Here is a 19257-nt window from a genome sequence, read left to right as displayed (position 1 = left end):
GCGTGTCAGCATTTTGAAAAACCCTAACTTAACTCTGGTGCTGTGTCACATATAGAAATTTTTTGATATTTGCAACCATAGTAAAACAAAGATTTATATTTTTGATATTTATTTTATATATTTAAATGTCATTTAACAAAGAAAAATACACCAAAAAAATGAGTTCGCCTGTCACCTCTGACACGTGTGTCATAGGTTCGCCATCACTGCACTAGAAACACCAATCAGAAAGGATATATGCACTCCTATGTTCATAGCAGCACAATTCACTATAGTTGTTATTTTAAATGTACTTTTATTTCAAACAAACATTTTGACAGGGATAAAGCAAAACAAAGGGTTGGTGTGTGGTCATTCTGGTTTCATAATTTTATCCTACTTGTTTCTACCTTCATCATAGGGTTGATGGTAGCACAGATAATTGTCAGAAAAAAACAAATCATGCCTGATTCCAAATTTTGCACTTACTATAGAAGCCATTTAAACAAGCAGTTCTATTGTATACACTTGTAAATGTCAAAATTGTGACTTGTACAAATTATCTCCAAAATTGGACAACAGGACTGAAAACACTGCAATTGCTTGGATTCAATGTCTAAAAGGGATGGATTAATTCCTTAGATGGGGTGCTAGGGAGAAGGTATCAGGCCCAGGGCAGTCTAAGGAGGGAGAGTGGGAATACAGGAGGGAATAACACATAACCAGAGAAGGTTGCTGTTCACTTAGTTCTGACCCCTTTCAAAGGTAGAAAGGGATCAATGCAGTTTAAGCCAATGTTATTATCAAAATCATGATCTTAAAAATTAAGGGATCTGATTTGTCCTTCTACATATAAAGTCCAAACTCTTTGGCTGGCATTCAAGGCCTTTCACAGAGATGTACTTATCTGCTCAGTATTCATCTTTCCCTATTCCTTATCATGCAAACACTGATCCAGCCACTTGGGACATCATATAAATATGGATCACCCATGATCCCTCATCTTGTCATGCATTTGTCCATTCTGTTCTTCTGCATGGAGTGTTCTTCTCTTTAGCTCTTCTCCATGTGTCAAAATCATAAGCATACTCTAAATGCAGCCATCTCTGTGAACACTTCCTCAGTGCCCCAAGGAGTGTTAAATACTTCTCTGAGCCTTTTATTCTTTACTAGAGGCCCAGTGTATGAAATTCATGCATGGGGGTGTGTCCCTCAACCCGGCCTGCACCCTCTATAATCTGGGATCCCTTGGGGGATGGGGCCTAAACCGGCAGTTGGACAGCCCTCTCACAATCCAGGACTGCTGGCTCCTAACTGCTCACCTGCCTGCCTACCTGATCGCCCTTAACCACTCTACCTGCCTACCTGATTACCCCTAACTGCCTCTTCTTGCCAGCCTGGTCACCCCCTAACTATCCCCCTGCCGGCCTGGTCGCCCCCTAACTGCCCCCCTGCCAGCCTGGTCGCCCCCTAACTGCCCCCCCTGCTGGCCTGGCCGCCCCTTATCTGCCCCCTGCTGGCTTTCTCACCCCCTAACTGCTCCCCTGCTGGCCTGCCTGATTGTCCCTAACCACTCTACATGCCTGCCTTATTGCCCCTAACTGCCTCTGCTTGCTGGCCTGATTGCCCCCTAACTGGTCTCCTGCTGGCTTGGCTGCCCCCTAACTGCCCCCTACCGGCCTGGTCGCCCCCTAACTGCCCCCCTGCTGGCCTGGTCACCCCCTCCTGGCCTGCATCCTCTTTCAGTCCAAGAGCCCTTGGGGGATGTCCAACTGAGAACTTAGGCCTGTTCTTCATGGCAGTAGGACATCCTTACCACTATTGCGGAGGTGGGAGAGGCTCCCACCACCTCCACTGCGCTCGGCAGCCGTGAGCCCGGCTTCTGGTTGTGGGAGCGCACTGACCACCTGGGGGCAGCTCCTGCATTGAGAGCCTGTCCCCTCATAGTCAGTGCATGTCATAGCAACTGGTCATTCTGCCATTCATTCGATTTGTATATTAGCCTTTTTTAATATAGGATAGCAGCTCAACTTTTAAAACTGCCATGAACTTTGCTACAAATTTGGGTTATTTAATATTTTGTGTGGAACAGTGTAAATCTATGCTCAAAGTTGGCTTAATCAACCTCTTCAATGTTGGATCCAGAGGTGGCACCACAAGATGGAGGGGCTCCACCACCAGAGGACCGCCAGGCATTCCTCCTGGCATGCCTCCTGCACTCTGGTACAACTTGGTAATGATGGGGTTGCAGACTTTTTCCAACCCTTTCTGCTGATGTTCAAATTCTTCCTTTTCTGTAATCTAGTTCTTATCAAGCCAGTTGATGGTTTTATTGCACTTGTCAAGAATGTTCTGTTTGTCCTTATCATTGATCTTGCCTTTAAGTTTTTAATCTTCAACAGTTGCTTTCATGTTGAATGCATAGAATTCAAGTTAATTTTTGGAAAACACCTTGTACCACTGTTTCTCATCTTCCTCTTTGTACTTCTTAGCTTCCTGGACCATGCACTCAATGTCTTTCTTGCTCAGATGATCCTTGTAGTGATGATAATCTTGTTCTGTTGTCCACAGCAGAGACATTGAGGATTCAATTGGCATCAATATCAAAGTGACTTAAATCTGAGGAACACCACTAGGTGCAGGAGGTATGCCTGTGAGTTCAAACTTTCCAAACAGGTTGCTATCCTTGGTCATGGCATGCTCACCTTCATAAACCTGAATGAGCACACTAGGCTGGTTGTCAGAGTAGGTGGTGAAGGTCTGTGTCTGCTTGGTGTGAATGGTGGTGTTGCGCTTGATGAGAACAGTCATGACACCACCAGCCATCTCAATGACCAGGGAAAGAGGAGTGACATCCAACAGCAACAAATCTTGAACATTTTTTGATTTGTCTCCAGAAAGGATGGCTGACTGGACAATTGCACCATAAGCAATAGCCTCATCATAGTAGATGTTCTTATTCAACTCTTTTCTATTGAAAAAGTCCTGTAGGAGTTTCTGAATCCTGGGGATATGGGTAGACCACTCAACAGGACAAAATCATGGATCTGGGACATATCAAGCTTGCCATCTAGAAGGGCTTTCTTTACAGGATCCAGGGTGCCACAGAAAAGGTCCGCATTCAATTCTTAAATCAGGCCCAGTGATAGAGAGTATGCTTAGCATGTTCACAAGCAGCACAAAAGCAATAGATAGCCCTCTTGTTCGCACTGATATCCATTTTATGCTTCTGCTTGAACTCTGCAAAGAAATGGTTGACCATTTAGTTGTTAAGTCTTCTTTACCTAAGTGGGTTTCCCTAGCTGTAGATTTGACCTCAAATATTCCATCTTGAATGGTGAGAATTGACACATCGAGAGTGCCACCTCCCAAGTCAAAGAACAGCACATTTCTTTCAGCTCCAACCTTTCTGTCTACTAAACAATAGCATTGGCCATTGGCTCATTGATTATTCCAAGTACATTGAGACCAGTAATAGTTCCAGCATCTTTGGTACCCTGATTCTGAGAATCATTGAAGTAAGCAGGTACTATAACAACAGTATTGGTTGTTGTCTTCCTGAGGTAGGCTTCTGTGATTTCCTTCATCTTTGTCAAAACCATAGATGACACTTCTTCTGGGTAGAAACTTTTTGTCTCTCCCTTGTATTCTACTTGGACCTTGGGCCTGCCAGCATCATTCATCACTATGAAGGGCCAATGCTTCATATAAGACTGGACAATAGCAACATAAAATCTACATTCAAGTGTTCGGCATCAAAACTGTGTTGGTAGGATTCACTGCAACTTGATTCTTTGCAACATCACCAATCAGTAAAAGCAATATAACTTGGGGTGCTTCAACTTCCCTGATCCTGGGCAATTATTTCCACTTTTCCATGTTGGAAGATACTCACATAAGATTAGGTGATGCCATGATCAATGCGAACTGCAGACATGGTTGCTAGTGTATGCACAACTTGCAAAGATTCAGATTGGAACAGTGCCCTTCTTCCCAGTTCAATAAGCTACTTAGGCATTTAAAAAACTGATGGTGATGTCCTGGCTAGTGTGGTTCAGTGGTTAGAGTGCTTGCCTGCACAACAGAGGGTGATAGGTTCAATCCCTGGCCCCAGGCAGGGTGCATGCAGGAGGCAATCAAGTGATGTGTCTTTCTCACATTGATGTTTCTCTCTCCTTCTCCCCCGACTTTTCACCCTCTCTAAAAATTAATGGAAAAAAATATCCTCCAGTGAGGATTGACCACAAAAATAAATAAATAAAAACTGATGGTGAGAAAAAAATTCTTCCTGGGAGCTGGTGAGGGAAAATTATCCTATATAATAAAGACCTAATATGCAAATGGTCATCACACCCTCATGCTCTTGCACTGGGGCTGGGAGACTTGAGGACCTGCCCCCTGCCTTGGCACCGGGCCTGGGGAACTGAGGCTGCGCCTCCTGCCCGGCAGCACTTGACGGGAGACCTGAGGCTGTGCCTCCCGCCCAGCAGGGCTTGATGGGGGTGGGGCCAGCCAGGTCTGGGTGCAATCTTGAGGCTCATGCAGGTGGGCAGGGACTTGACTCTAGGTTCTGTGGCACACCCTAGACTCTGACAGGAGGGAGATTTTCATATACATTTTATTAATTTTCTTTCATCTCTGACACTTCTATTATAGAGAAAGGGCAAATAGCAATATTAAAATATTTCCTCTAATTAATTCCTTTTTAATGTGCATGGATTTTGTGCACCAGGCCACTAGTATTAAATATTTGATAATAAAACTATAGAAGAAAACTTTCAATACAATATGTTGGGGATTTTTGTTGTTAAAAATACGTGCTTGTCATTCTGATAAACAACTAGATTAAGAATACAGGAGAGAAACAGGGTGGTATCTTTATATGATACTCTGTGACCAAGGACTGGCAGGTGATATAAGAAAACAAAATTGATCTATTAGAGTGAAGTGTATAGGTTCTTACAATTTAAAAAATTTCAGATGGTGTTACATTACCTATTTGGTCTTTATTAAAGGATAAGTTCATTCTACTCTCTAATTCATCAGCTCTTGCCACAGTAACTTGGACAGTGGCCATGCTCTAGGTCAGTGGTCGACAAACTGTGGCTCGCAAGCTACATGCAGCTCTTTGGCCCCTTGAATAAGTGGCTCTTCCTAAGCCTTAGGAGTACCCTAATTAAGTTAATAACAATGTACCTACCTATATAGTTTAAGTTTAAAAAATTTGGCTCTCAAAATAAATTTCAATCGTTGTACTGTTAATATTTGGCTCTGTTGACTAATGAGTTTGCCAACCACTGCTCTAGGTAGTATGATAAAACATGCCAGAAACAAAGTGTATATTTCTTAAATAAGTTCATTCAATAAACATGATATTTATGGTTTCCCGTCTTACATTTAAATCCTTTATCCATTTTGACCTTATTTTTGTGTATGGTGTAAGTTGGTGGTCTAGTTTCATTTTTTTGCATGTATCTGTCCAATTTTCTCAACACCATTTGTTGAAGAGACTATCTTGACTCCATTGTATGCTCTTGACTCCTTTGTCAAATATAAATTGAGCATATTGGCTTGGGTTGATCTCTGGGTTCTCTGTTCTGTTCCATTGGTATGTATGTCTGTTCTTGTGCCAGTACCAGGCAGTTTTGAGAACAGTGGCTTTGTAATATAGATTGATATCTGGTATTGTGATCCTCCAACTTTGTTCTTCTTTCTCAAGATTGCTGCAGCTATTCAGGATATTTTTATTTTTTTATTACAGATAAATTTTTGGAGAGTTTGTTCTAGGTCTTTGAAGTATGCTGTTGGTATTTTAATGGGGATTGCATTGAATCTATAGATTGCTTTGGATAGTATGGACATTTTAATGATGTTGATTCTACCAATCCATGAACACGGTATATTCTTGCATTTGTTTATGTCTTCCTCTATCTCTTTTTTCAGCATCCTGTAATTTTCTGAGTACAGGTCCTTTACCTCCTTGGTTAAATTTATTCCTAGGTATCTTAATTTTTGTTGTAGTGGTAAATGGGATTTTTTTAAGTTTCTCTTTCTGTGAGTTCATTATTGGTGTATAAAAAAGCCAGAGATTTCTAGGTGTTAATTTTATATCCTGCTACATTGCCGAATTCATTTATTAGTTCTAATAGTTTTTTGATGGAGTCTTTAAGGTTTTCCATGTACAATATCATGTCATCTGTGAATAATGACAATTTTACTTCTTCTATTACAATTTAGATGCCTTTTATTTATTCTTCTTGTCTGATCACTAAGGCTATCACTTCCAGTACCATGTTGAACAGGAATGGTGAAAGTGGGCATCCCTGTCTTATTACTGTTCTTAGGGGAAATAGTTTTATTTTTTGCCCATTGAATATGATGTTGGCTGTAGGTTTGTCATATAAGGCTTTTATTATGTTGAGGTATGATCCCTCAATTCCCACTTTGCCGAGAGTTTTTATCAGGAAAGGGTGTTGGATTTTGTCAAATGCTTTTTCTGTATCAATTGATATGATTATGTGATTTTTGTGTCTCAATTTGTTTATTTGATGTATCATGTTTATTGATTTGCGGATATTGTACCAGCCTTGTATCTCTGGAATAAATCCCACTTGGTCATGGGTGTATGATCTTTCTAATATAGTTCTGGGTACAATTTGCTAGAATTTTGTTGAGGATTTTAGCATCTATATTCATCAGGGATATTGGCCTGCAATTCTCTTTCTTTGTGGTATCTTTATCTGGTTTTGGGATTAGGGTAATGCTGGTTCATAGAAAGATCTTGGAAGTGTGCTTATCTCTTAAATTTTTTGGAATAGTCTGAGAAGATTAGGTTTTCGTTCTTCTTTTAATGTTTGGTAAAACTCTCCTGTGAAGCTGTCTGGTGCAGGGCTTTTGTTTGCCGGAAGTTTTTTAATGACTGTTTCAATTTCCTCCTTAATTATCAGCCTTTTGAAATTTTTTGAGTCTTGTTGATTGAGTTTTGGAAGATTGTATTTTTCTAGGAGTATGTCCATTTCCTCTAGTTTGTTTAGTTTGTTGGAGTAGAGTTGTTCATAGTATTTTTTTTACAATCTTTTGTATTTCTGTGGGGTCTGTTTATTTTACCTCTTTCATTTTAGATTTTGTTTATTTGGGTCCTCACTCTTTGCTTCTTGGTGAGTCTGGCTAGAGGTTCATCAATCTTGTTTATCCTTTCAAAGAACAAGCTCTTGGAAGAAGCCATAGGCAGCAAAATATCAGACATATGTCATAGCAATATCTTTACCAATACAGCTCCTAGGGCAATAGAAACTAAAGACAAAATAAACAAATGGGACTACATCAAAATAAAAAGCTTCTGCACAGTGAAATCAACCATTAACAAAACAAGAAGAAAGCCCACTGCATGGGAGAACATGCTTACCCATGTTATCTCAGATAAAGGTTTAATCTCCAAAATTTATAGGGAACTCACAAAACTTAAAAAGAAGAGAAATAATCCAATAAAAAACGGGCAAAGGATCTCAATAGACACTTTTCAAAAGAGGACATAAAAAAGGCCGAGAGATATATGAAAACATGCTCAAAGTCACTAATCATCTGAGATATGCAAATCAAAACCACAATGAGGTACCATCTCACATCTGCCAGAATGGCTATCATCAACAAATCAACAAAGGACAAGTGCTGGAGAAGATGCGGAGCAAAAGGAACCCTCCTTCACTGTTGGTGGGAATGCAGGCTGGTGTAGCCACTGTGGAAAACAGTATGGAATTTCTTCAACTTCCCTTTGATCCAGTAATCCCACTTCCAGTTATATATCCCAAGAAAACAGAAACCCCAATCAGAAAGGATATATGCACCCCTATGTTCATAGCAGAACAATTTACAATGGCTAATATTTGGAAACAGCCTAAGTGCCCATCTGCAGATGAGTGGATTAGAAAACTGTGCTACATCTACACAATGGAATACCATGCTTCTGTGAAAAAGAAGGCATTCTTACCATTTGCAACAGCATGGATGGAACTGGAGAGTATTATGCTAAGCAAAATAAGACAGTCAGTGAACGATAAATATCACATGATCTCACTCATTTGTGGAATATAATGAATAGCATAAACTGATGAACGAAAATAGAACCAGATTCATAGAAGCATCAAACAGACTGTCCAACCTATGAGGGAAGGTGGGGTTCAGGGCAGGGGTGGGCAAACTTTTTGACTCGAGGGCCACAATGGGTTCTTAAACTGGACCGGAGGGCCGGAACAAAAGCATGGATGGAGTGTTTGTGTGGACTAATATAAATTCAAAGTAAACATCATTACATAAAAGGGTACAGTCTTTTTTTTTTTAGTTTTATTCATTTCAAACGGGCCGGATCCGGCCCACGGGCCATAGTTTGCCCACGGCTGGGTTAGGGGGTAAGAGATCAACCAAAGGACTTGTATGCATGCATATGAGTATAACCAATGGACACAGACAGGGGTGAAGGAGGGCATGTGCTGGGGGGTGGGGGCGGCCCGGGAGTGTCAATGGGAAAAAAGGAGACTTATGTAATGCTTTAAACAATAAAGAATTTGAAGTAAAAGATGATATTTATAATTACATCTCAAGGGGCAAGAGAGAGTCTATATTTCATGAAACTAGAAGATCAAGTCCATTTTTATTTTTAAAAATCCAATTGGAAGATTGGCATAATCAAAATAAGATAAAGAAAAATGGAGGAAGGTAGATAACTGACCTGCCCTAGGATGGAAAATGTGTTCTGCTCAGAGGTTCCAGGAGTATGCATGGCAGTGAGAGGAGTAGGCCAGGGATGTGTCATCTCCTGATGAGGAAAAACAAAGCAACTTTATTTTCAGGTACTTAAAAAATTAAAAACTTTCTTGGCACTAAATATAGTAAGCCCTTTATAAATACTTACTTACTTAATTGACCTAGTTTTTTTCAGAGGTACTTAAAGTCATTTGGTCCATTTCCCTGCTCCACACTGGTGCTTCAAGCCTATCTGCAATACAAAAGGCCATCTAACATCCACTTACACATTGCCAGTGACAGAAAGCTCACTACTGCTTGAAGCAGCCTGTCTCATGCTGAGGCAGCTTGATCAGATTATTCTTCCTGGTTGTGAGCTACACCCCTGTCTCACTGGAGTTTCTAACTATGAATCATACTTTGGAACTTCAAAGAACATATCTCCTCTTCTTTCTCATGGCAAGCTTTCAGCTGTTGAAAGATATCAATTCTATCCCCCGGTGTTGTCTTTTCTCTAGGCTGAGATATCTATGGCTTGTTCATTTATTTATTGGGAATTTTCAACTTTTCACCTTTTCTCCTAATGCTTGAGTTCTGCATTCTGGCACTATTCTAGGTGTTCCCAGGAGGGGCTCTTGATTGCCTGGGGCTCTTCTAACTGATGGTATTCTGTTTTAGGTGTGATTTGCCAGCTCAGGGGAGAGCAGTACTGTCACCATCCTCGTTCTGGATAGTATGATAGTCATGTCTCTTGACATAGCCTAACAGTTAGTGACAAGATTACACACATGGCATTGATTTTTCCATGCAAAGATGAGAAAGCTGAAGAGAATTCTTTGCCATTTGTAAAGAAGGTTACTATGTGATTGGTAGCTCTGTTCCACCAAAACATACACACTGTGTATTTGTGAGTTCAAGTATCAAAATAGGAAAAGCACCTAAGGCTCCCTCCCACTCTCTGTTATCAGAAGGGGCACCTTCTAAGTGCCTTCAAACACTTAGTTTGAGAAGAGGTGCTGCATATTCAAAAGCTGCTTGAGTTATAGGGCTTGTGGCCAACATGTGTTACCTGAAGAGTAAGGATAATTAAATCACATGTTTAACATTCCAGCAGCAGAGAGATGACAAAGTATGTGAAGCAGGGCAGTGCCAGCATGTGATGGATTTATCAAACGTTTTGATATGTAAAAATTAAACATAAAATCATTGTAATGATGGAAATACTTGAGAGCTTTGGGGAGGGGAATAAGGGATGAAGGTTTATGAAAGGCCTTGTTATTGTTATTGTTGTTGTTAATCCTCACCCGAGGATATTTTTTCCATTGATATTTTTTTTAAGAGAGAGTGGAAGGGAGTGGGAGAGACACACAGAGAGAAACATCGATGTGAGAGAGACACATTGACTGGTTGCCTCCCTCACCCCAACCAGGGTCGGATCGAGCCTGCAACTGAGGTACATGCTTTTGACTGGAATTGAACCCATGACCCTTCAGTTCAAAGGCCAACACTCTAACCACAGAGCAAAACCAGCTAGGGCTATGGAAGGCCTTTTTAATGACTCAAATTATATAATACTTTTCCTCAATCTTTATGGATAACATAATTAGTCATTGCAAAGGTAACATTAATAAGAAACCTCAGGTAGAACTAAAACATGATGTTGTTTTTTCTTCTATAATTATCCAGTTCAAAAAGAATCTTTGATGTATGAAGAGCTATAATGCAAGGAGATATTTCACAGATTCATTCACAGCAGCACCACTGAAGCAGAATTTGTAAGTATGATTAAGAGTAGTGCTGACACAGATTGGATTTTACCTAGCATTTTTAAAAGATGGTGGTAAGTACATTAAAAATACAAAAAAAAATTTTAGAGGGGATGCTTAACCTACTTAAGAGATAGAATATTTCCAAGTGTTGTTTTTTTTGAGATGTGCATTTGTATGCAGTTGGTAACATTCTTGACAAATGTTACTTATGAATTTCCTCAAAACAGGCCAAAAGTAACTCTATGTGACAATAGTTTAAAGCTGAATTCCAATTATTCTGTCTCTAAAATACTCAATGAATTCTTTTAAATTTTAGATTTTTAAATTTTCTTTATTGATTAAGGTATTACATATGTGTCCTTATCCCCCCATTGTCCCTCACCCCCCTGCTCATGCCCTCACCCGCCTGGTGTCTGTGTCCATTGGTTAGGCTTATATGCATGCATGCAAGTCCTTTGGTTGATCTCTCCCCCTTCCCCCACCCTCCCCTGCCTTCCCTCTGAGGTTTGATGGTCTGATCCATGCTTCTCTGTCTCTGAAGGTGTTTTTTAAATATATATATTTTATTGATTTTTTACAGAGAGGAAGGGAGAGGGCATAGAGAGTTAGAAACATCGATCAGCTGCCTCTTGCACACCCCCTACTGGGGATGTGCCTGAAACCAAGGTACATGCCCTTGACTGGAATCAAACCTAGGACCCTTTAGTCCGCAGGCTGACGATCTATCCACTGAGTCAAACCGGTCAGGGCTCTGGACCTGTTTTTGTTCATCAGTTTATGTTGCTCATTATATTCCACAAATGAGTGAGATCATGTGACATTTATCTTTCTCCAACTGACTTATTTTGCTTAGCATAATGCTCCTGTTAAGACTGGTATTCTCCAAAGTTAGTTCTATCATTTAAAAGATATAGGTACATTTTTAGTTTTTTTGGACCTTGATCCCACTTCTAGCAATATATCCCAAGAAACTAGAAACACCAATCAGAAAGGATATTCACCCCTATGTTCATAGCAGCACAATTTACCGTAGCTAAGATTTGGAAACAGCCTAAGTGCCCATCAGCCAATCACTGGATTAGAAAACTGTGGTATATCTACACAATGGAATACTACGCTGCAGTAAATAAGAAGTTCTTACCATTTGCAACAGCATGGATGGAACTGGAGAGCATGATGCTACGCGAAATAATGGTTAACATGAGATATTATTCGTTTCTGAAGTTTCTATGTGTGAAATGATGATGATGATGATGATGATGATGATGATGACAATGCTAGATTTCCAAATGATTACATTGAGCCAGGCACTTATTTCTACACTCCATCTTTTTGTACCACCAACTAAAGAGGTAGGGATTAGCATCATACTTGTTTGACAGATGAAAAAACAGAGATACCAAGAGGTGAAGTGACTTGTTCAAGGCCACACAGTTAGCAAATGGCAGTCTCTTTCGTGGATTTCCTGCATTTTATTCTACTAACTTGTATTGTATAGACTTTATATACCAGTCACTGGGATCTATAAATGTTAAAAGGTCAAGTTTCTTCCTGGAAAGAGCTCACTCTGCTTAACATGCTAACCACTTGGTGAGAGCAATATGTTAAGGTGTCAGGGAGGAATTCTTTGTGTGATGCATTTGGAAAAGGCTTCAGAGTGGAGGCGAGAGGAGCAGTGTTTGTGATGTACTGTGTGTGTGTACTCTTTACAGAGGCTAACATTATACCTGACACATAGTGGATGTGCAAACAATACATGTTTAGTATAAATCAGCCGTGGGCAAACTACAGCCCGCGGGCCGGATCCGGCCCATTTGAAATGAATAAAACTAAAAAAAAAAAGACCGTACCCTTTTATGTAATGATGTTTACTTTGAATTTATATTAGTTCACACAAACACTCCATCCATGCTTTTGTTCCGGCCCTCCGGTCCAGTTTAAGAACCCATTGTGGCCCTCGAGTCAAAAAGTTTGCCCACCCCTGGTATAAATAAAACCATACCATAAATATTAAGGTCCTCACCCCAAAGAGTTCAAAGAGAAAGTATAACCATAGCAATTTTTCAAATAACCATCTTAATGAATATAAATGGTGGTGGAATCTTACATATTGCATTGCTATTGCTGTTGTTGTTGTTGGAATCAGAGGGATTACCAAAGTTCCCTGGCCTAAGAGTGAGGGGAGTTTTAACTACTGTCTGAGTTCTGCTAAAAGCTACTCGAGTGATCTACATCAGGTTGCTTCACCCTCTTTGAGGCCTCAGTTTTCCTACCTGTAGTATGCGTCCTTTGCTAAGATGGCCTCTACAGGTTCTTCTACCCAGTAATAGTTAATATCTGCTTCTACCTCTTTAGTCCTACCTCAGGGGAAACTGAGCTAATGAGTGCACAAAGGTTTTAGAAACCATATAGCATGGAATATGTACAAATCTCATGCTACTAGCCCCACAAACACATTGCCAGCATAAGCCTGCATGCATCTGCTTATCCAACAGGCACCTTAGCCTCTGTCCAGGGATCAAGATGTGAGGAGCTCAGTCCCTTTCCCCCTTACATCTGCTGAAGTGTCAAGAATGTAAAAATTACAATTTTACAAGTATTTACAAATTCCTGTGATTAGTAATGATAAATAAGAACAGTTGAGTGGTTCTAAAATACAAATATGGCCCTGCTGGTGTGACACAGTGGTTGAGTGTCATCCCATGAACCAAGAGGTCACCGGGCTGGATCCCCAGTAGGGGGCGTGCAGGAGGCAGCTGATCAATGATTCTCTCTCATCATTGATGTTTCTATCCCTCTCTCCCTCCCCCTTCCACTCTCTGAAATCAGTAAAAAATTAAATAAAAATATGATTGTATAGGAGGAGAATACACCCATACAATCAGGTTGGAGTTTATTTTCATAGATACTTAGATTTAAATGACTGCCAAGTCATGGTAACTGAACTTGGTCTCTGACTTCCTTTGGGAGAGAGGGCTACTTTTCTTTTTCTTCCCCCACCCCAGTAAGTATACTCCCATAGAGTACTATAATAGGAAAGTAAATATATACGGTGGGCAGTCTTACGTGCCACCATGGTCTAAGAAACATCAGCACCCTCCCTTACCCCAAACACATTTGTATCTGGGAATATTGAGTTTACCTGTCCCATTTGTACAAGTGAGGTAGGTGTACTTGTTAGACAGTCAAATCTGCTTCTTTAACCGAAGGGCTCTCTCTCTTACAGAGCAAATCCGTGTGTGTGTGTGTGTGTGTGTGTGTGTGTGTGTGTGTGTGTGTATGTGTGTGTGGTGTTAATAACTTACCAGAAAACCTAATTTGTTTGAGTAAATAATTTAGAAACTGTATCCATGGACCCTAACAGTTCTCTGAAGAGCCAGAAATGGAGGGTGGAGGGTAGAGCTAGGCATTAGGGCTGCCAAAGAATAAGGGATAAGAGACTTTGAAGTCCCTTGTAGGGATTTTCTAGGACTTGGGCCTCAGGAAAACAGCAGTGCAATCATTCCTCAGCCCTCGACTCACCAATGATTGCTAACTGGCCTGTAGGAAACTCTCCTCCTCCCTGATAGGAGAGGGAAGCCAGGCAAAAGTATTAGCACTATTATCTGAAGTAGCAGTGCATCTGTTAAATAGTAAACAGATGACAGAAACTGGAGCAGACATTGGGATGGGACCCCAGAGGAAGCTCAGCAGTCAGCTATAAGAAGACTCACATGGTGACTGTGGCCTGCATAGGCTGCCACTCCCAGTATGGTGTACCATACCAGAATGCTGATGTGAAGCCCCTACAGAAATCTGCAACTGCCTTCTTCTCCTGATAGACATTCCTCAGGCAGGCTCTGGGAGGACAAGGGCTGAAAGATTGAGCCCTTTGGTCAGGGTCAGGGAGCTTGGCTGTTCCATATGAAATTCCTCATGGAAGAAAGCAGGGCACATGGGAAGGGCTACTGGTCTCTATCTCTCCCTTCCAAACCCTCCCAGGATAGACACTGTGTTTTCAAAAATGTTTTGCCCTAAAGATACTCATGCAAAATGTGCTGTCTACTTAGGGCTCTGGAGACTTTTAAACCTGGCGAGAACATTAAACCACTTAAGAAATTAGATCCAGCAAGGCATTTACCAAGCCTCACATGTAATTCTTACAAGTAAGGATGGATATGGGTGAGATGTATGATCACACACTAACGTGGATTTACAGTGCAGTTGAGTAAGCTTGTACAAGATACTAAGTAAACAAGGTCAACCTACAAGGTAGTCTCTGGAGGCATGTCCTAAGGCCCTGTCATTTTTAGTCCTTCTTTGTTTACCCTTTGGTTGAAATAAATGTTTTAGAAACATTACATCATTCAATCTTAAGAACTTAAGAAAATATAGAATGTCTGCAAGTGATACTAAACTATGGGTAATCAAAATTCAAAAAGATATTTTGAAGTTGTTCTGAAGCCAATAAGTTAAATTTTAACAGAGGTACATGAAAACTGCAATTATGTTCCATAAACTAAGTATAAAATTGCAGAATGAGAAAGACCACCTGAGTTAGCTGTAATTCATGGGTTAAATACCCATGGACTTTAGTTGAGCCCCAAATATATTTTTTTGAGGAGGGGTTGTCAACCAAAAGAACCAAGGCCAATTCAGGTGATATTAAGATAAGTGTGATACTCCAAATGTGGAATTCAATAGTTGACTGTACAATTGTGCATTGTATGGGACAAACCATATTTGAAACACTGTGGTATCCTGGATACCCCATTTCAGTAGAGGCTTTTGAATATTGAAATTTATTAAAAGGGACAGAGACTAGAACTGTAAATTCTTGTAAAGCTCATCACATATATAAATGCTCTTTAAAAGAACAGAAAAAGTTTAGTCTACAGAAAAGGGAGACTGAGGGAAGGTCTGAGAGGTGCATTTAAGAAAGAGATCTGGTGCATGCTTTATAAACAAGAGGTTAAGACTAGCCCTATGGCCCTAGCCGGCTTGGCTCAGTGGATAGAGTGTCAGCCTGGGGACTGAAGGGTCCCAGGTTCGATTCCGCCCGAGGGCACATGCCTGGGTTGCGGGCTCGTTCCCCAGTAGGGGGTGTGCAGGAGGCAGCCAATCAATGATTCTCTCTCATCATTGATGTTTCTATCTCTCTCTCCTTCTCCCTTCCTCTCTGAAATCAATAAAGAAATATATTTAAAAAAAAAGACTAGCCCCATGGATAGCAGTTTGAGGGAATCGATTTTAGCTAAGAAAATTTCCAATCATGTGAGCTTTCCAACTGTGGAGCCTAGTGCTTTAGGAGACAGTGAGTAGATGGCTCCTTCATAGTGTACTAGAAAAGGGATTCCTAAAAAAGCAGGGGAGGGGAAGTTGTGGACCAACTGTACTGCCTTACATAATCATATTATCATATTTTTATCTCTGTGAAATCAATGATATTTATGAGAAGATGCAAAACTAAATATGGAAAAGCAGTTGTTTTGTTTTGTTTTATATGACATATAAACATGGCTGACCGAATTGGCTAAGGAAATTCACCATACTCCCAGAGACAGTGGGAGCAGTCTGCTTTCTCACAGTGAGAAAGTTAATAGCCCAATTTGTCTGATTGTTTGCTCAGCTCTTGGAAAATCCAACAACAGTGTAACTATAAACTTTCCTGGGCTTCATCACTAACACTCCTGTCAAGCCTCTCTAGTGGTTAAAACCCTGTTCCATTCAATTAAATTCTGTTTGGAATGCTCTTAATCCATTCTCCTGAAATTGTATCTCTGATATCTTAGGCAAGTTCTGGTAGGAAAAAAGTATAAAATCACTGTTACAGTAAATATAACTTCCCAACAATGGACCAACATAAAATGCAATCCACCAGAAAAAAAGCAAAATGTTAATTCTTTCAAAGTGTATAATGCTAAGTTATAATTTTATTGACATGGTATAAAAACAGCAATGCTTCTTCAAAAATAATTGAATGTTTTATTTAAAAATACTGATGGCAATTGTTTCAGGGAATCTTAAAATTTCCTCCATCAGCCCCAGGAATGTGCATGCAAAAAGTCCAACTCCCACTGGCTGCCTTTATCCTGGCATCCACCAAATCAAGGTTCCACTTTAATAGAGCCTAATTCTAATTTACAACTGGGGAAGACAGTGATCAGTGACTCTGAAGCTTGACTGTGTGCTCATTTCATCAATCAATCTATTTTCTTGTCATTGCCAGATGCAATCAATTCTATTTCACCCCCTGCATATAATGGGGATGTGTATAACCATGTGCAAGGCCATGCAACAACTTCTAAACCAGTTACTTCTCAGGTGCTCTACACTCAGATTCTACAATGAAACATCTCCAAAGGCAGCAACAGTGGGATAGGCCACCATAGCCACTGAGTTCTGCATAGGTTTCAGCAGCACCAATCTGAGGCTATAGCCCCTCTAAGTAAAGGGGGCTGACTCCTTAAGGATTGCCTTATAAATTTCAATCCTTAATCAGGACACGTCTTAGTTAGTTGAACCAATCAGAACATAAGACTGGCCACCCCACTAGGAGATAATGTTGGATTGAAATTGCTTTCTTTGGGAAAGGCAAAATTAGCACAAGTTCAAGGGTAAGAATGAGCCATCAATAAGTGTTTTGCAAAGAAAAGGAGCAAAAAGGAAATCTAAGTAGAGGGCTTCTACTTAGTGGTCCAGAACAGGCATCAGAGGATTCTAAGGTTTCTAAAAGGTCATTTATTAACTTTTCTAACCCATGAACTTTGCTTATAAACTAATTTTGACACTTACTCTTTTCAAAAATGATTTTAACTTTGTTGTTGAGTTTATAGCTCTTCTGTTTCAAATTATTTTGACATCAACTATATCCAAATGACCATCATTTATGGAATATACTTGCTTAAAACAATTACTCAGGCTTTCATAATATATAGCCATGTGTGTATGTTTTCAGAGCTACTTTATTGGATGGAATGACATGTTATATCAGTGATTCCCAAAGTGGGCGCTACCGCCCCCTGGTAGGCGCTGCAGCGATCCAGGGGGGCGGTGATGGCCACAGGTGCATTTGGGGGCGATGAGTAACTGCTATTAAAATTTAAAAAAAAATTAATTTCCAGGGGCTGAGTAATATTTTTTTCTGGAAAGGGGGCAGTAGGCCAAGTAAGTTTGGGAACCACTGTGTTATATCCTCATAGCATGAGATTTCTTTATTATTAATCAACAATTTTCTCTTTTAGCTCTAGGTCAGCTAAACCAGTTTAATAAAACATACAAGACTTCATTGGTTTCTTCCCCAGTACCATTTTTAATGATTTATATTTAATTTCAATGATTTAAAAAACATTTATTGAATGTCTGCTGTCTACAGGACTTCTAAGATGTGAACAGCTGGACCAGGTCCAGTGAGGCTTGAGGTAGCTAGAGTATTCATAATTGGAATGAAAGTAAGATAATGACAATTATTAGTTATCATTCAAAAGTAGAACTAAAATAAAGCTGTCAGAGTTGTTATTTTTTATTTGTTTAAATAGCATGCAATTAGTATCATGTTCCAGAAATCACCAAAGGGATTTGTTGATCTCACATTGCTGGACAGATACACAGGGTAGATGCAGCAACAGGACACTACCAAAATTGAAAGGCACTGGAGAATGACACCTCTAGGCAAAGGAAGGCAGAAGGCTACATTTCTCCCAATCCTTAGTCTAACCTTTTCAAAGACTTACACAAGGCATTAGTATTTCACTTCTAAGGGCTGCTGCAGTTTTTCAAACATGATAGCTTTCTTGCAGTTTACACATACCATATTAAGGAAAATGGTACTGAGTAGTTCATGACAATGGCTTTTAGAAGGAACAAAGGCTCAATTGCTGAGAAAAAAATAAGTAATATTTATTTTCATGGAAGAGACCTCGATGAACAACTTGGTTCTAGCTTTGCTCTCCCATTATTTCTGAGCTCAGTAAAAAATAAGGCACTAGGCCACTAATACAGTTGGAAATCCAGACAATATGATTTGCATGGAATTGTCTTTCCTCTGAAACAGCTATTTCAATCTTAGAATCATAGAATCACAGAGCCATGGGGATGAAACAGAACTGGTTTGTCCTATTCACATGAAATTAATAAATGGATCACAAGATGTCACTATAATTACTGAACACCAGACCCCCCTTTTACTGCCTCCCCAAATAAAAATAAAGCAACAGAGACACTGAACTTTGCAGGAGCCTAAATTTAACAACATCAAAACCACAAACAAGCCAGTGAAATTGATCCAGAAAGCCTCTTTCAAACATTTCAAAATCTTAACAGGCTGAGTATTTCTGAGTGCCTTAACAGTTGCTTCTCTCCCAGATTAGCTTTTTTTCTGCAATTACTTCAAATAATGGGAAATAAATAACTTATTTATTCTATATTAAGAGTATCAAAGAAGTGGCACAAGTGAGAGTCATATCTTTTTCTAATGGGATATATCTGACTAATGGAGTAAAACAACATTCTAAACTCAATACGAACACTCTAGGAGCCAGGCAGTATAGACAAAAACTTGCCCCATATAGGTATGCTATAAAGCATCAGTCCTGTGTTAAAATCAGGAAAACATGTCCCTCTCTGTTTTGGTAAAACAGCTACTTACCAACAGTGTAAGTTAGAAATAATTACTGATAAAATTTATATCTACACTAATAAAAGAGAAACATGGTAATTGGCGTACGACCGCTACCCTTCCCATTGGCTAATCAGGGAGATATGCAAATTAACTGTCAGCCAAGATGGCGGC

The 19257-nt window shown here is 40.0% G+C and overlaps 1 protein-coding gene and 1 pseudogene across 4 annotated transcripts in view; both read right to left on the bottom strand.

Moving 5' to 3' along the window:
* Window positions 1-19257, bottom strand: part of AFF2 (AF4/FMR2 family, member 2) — a 598244-nt gene that overhangs the window by 167302 nt on the left and 411685 nt on the right. For 2 of the 4 annotated variants that reach the window (XM_014544018.1, XM_005871569.2), the window contains exon 5: window positions 8705-8791. The exons of the other annotated variants lie outside the window; for them this stretch is intronic. In XM_014544018.1, coding sequence (XP_014399504.1) covers window positions 8705-8791 — 87 coding nt within the window. The remainder of the gene's footprint in view (window positions 1-8704; window positions 8792-19257) is intronic. 4 annotated transcript variants of the gene reach the window in all.
* Window positions 2052-3916, bottom strand: LOC102251724 (annotated as a pseudogene).

This window comes from Myotis brandtii, unplaced genomic scaffold (assembly GCF_000412655.1).
Source record: "Myotis brandtii unplaced genomic scaffold, ASM41265v1 scaffold345, whole genome shotgun sequence".
Taxonomy (NCBI): domain Eukaryota; kingdom Metazoa; phylum Chordata; class Mammalia; order Chiroptera; family Vespertilionidae; genus Myotis; species Myotis brandtii.
This window is presented reverse-complemented; position numbering and strand designations above follow the sequence as displayed.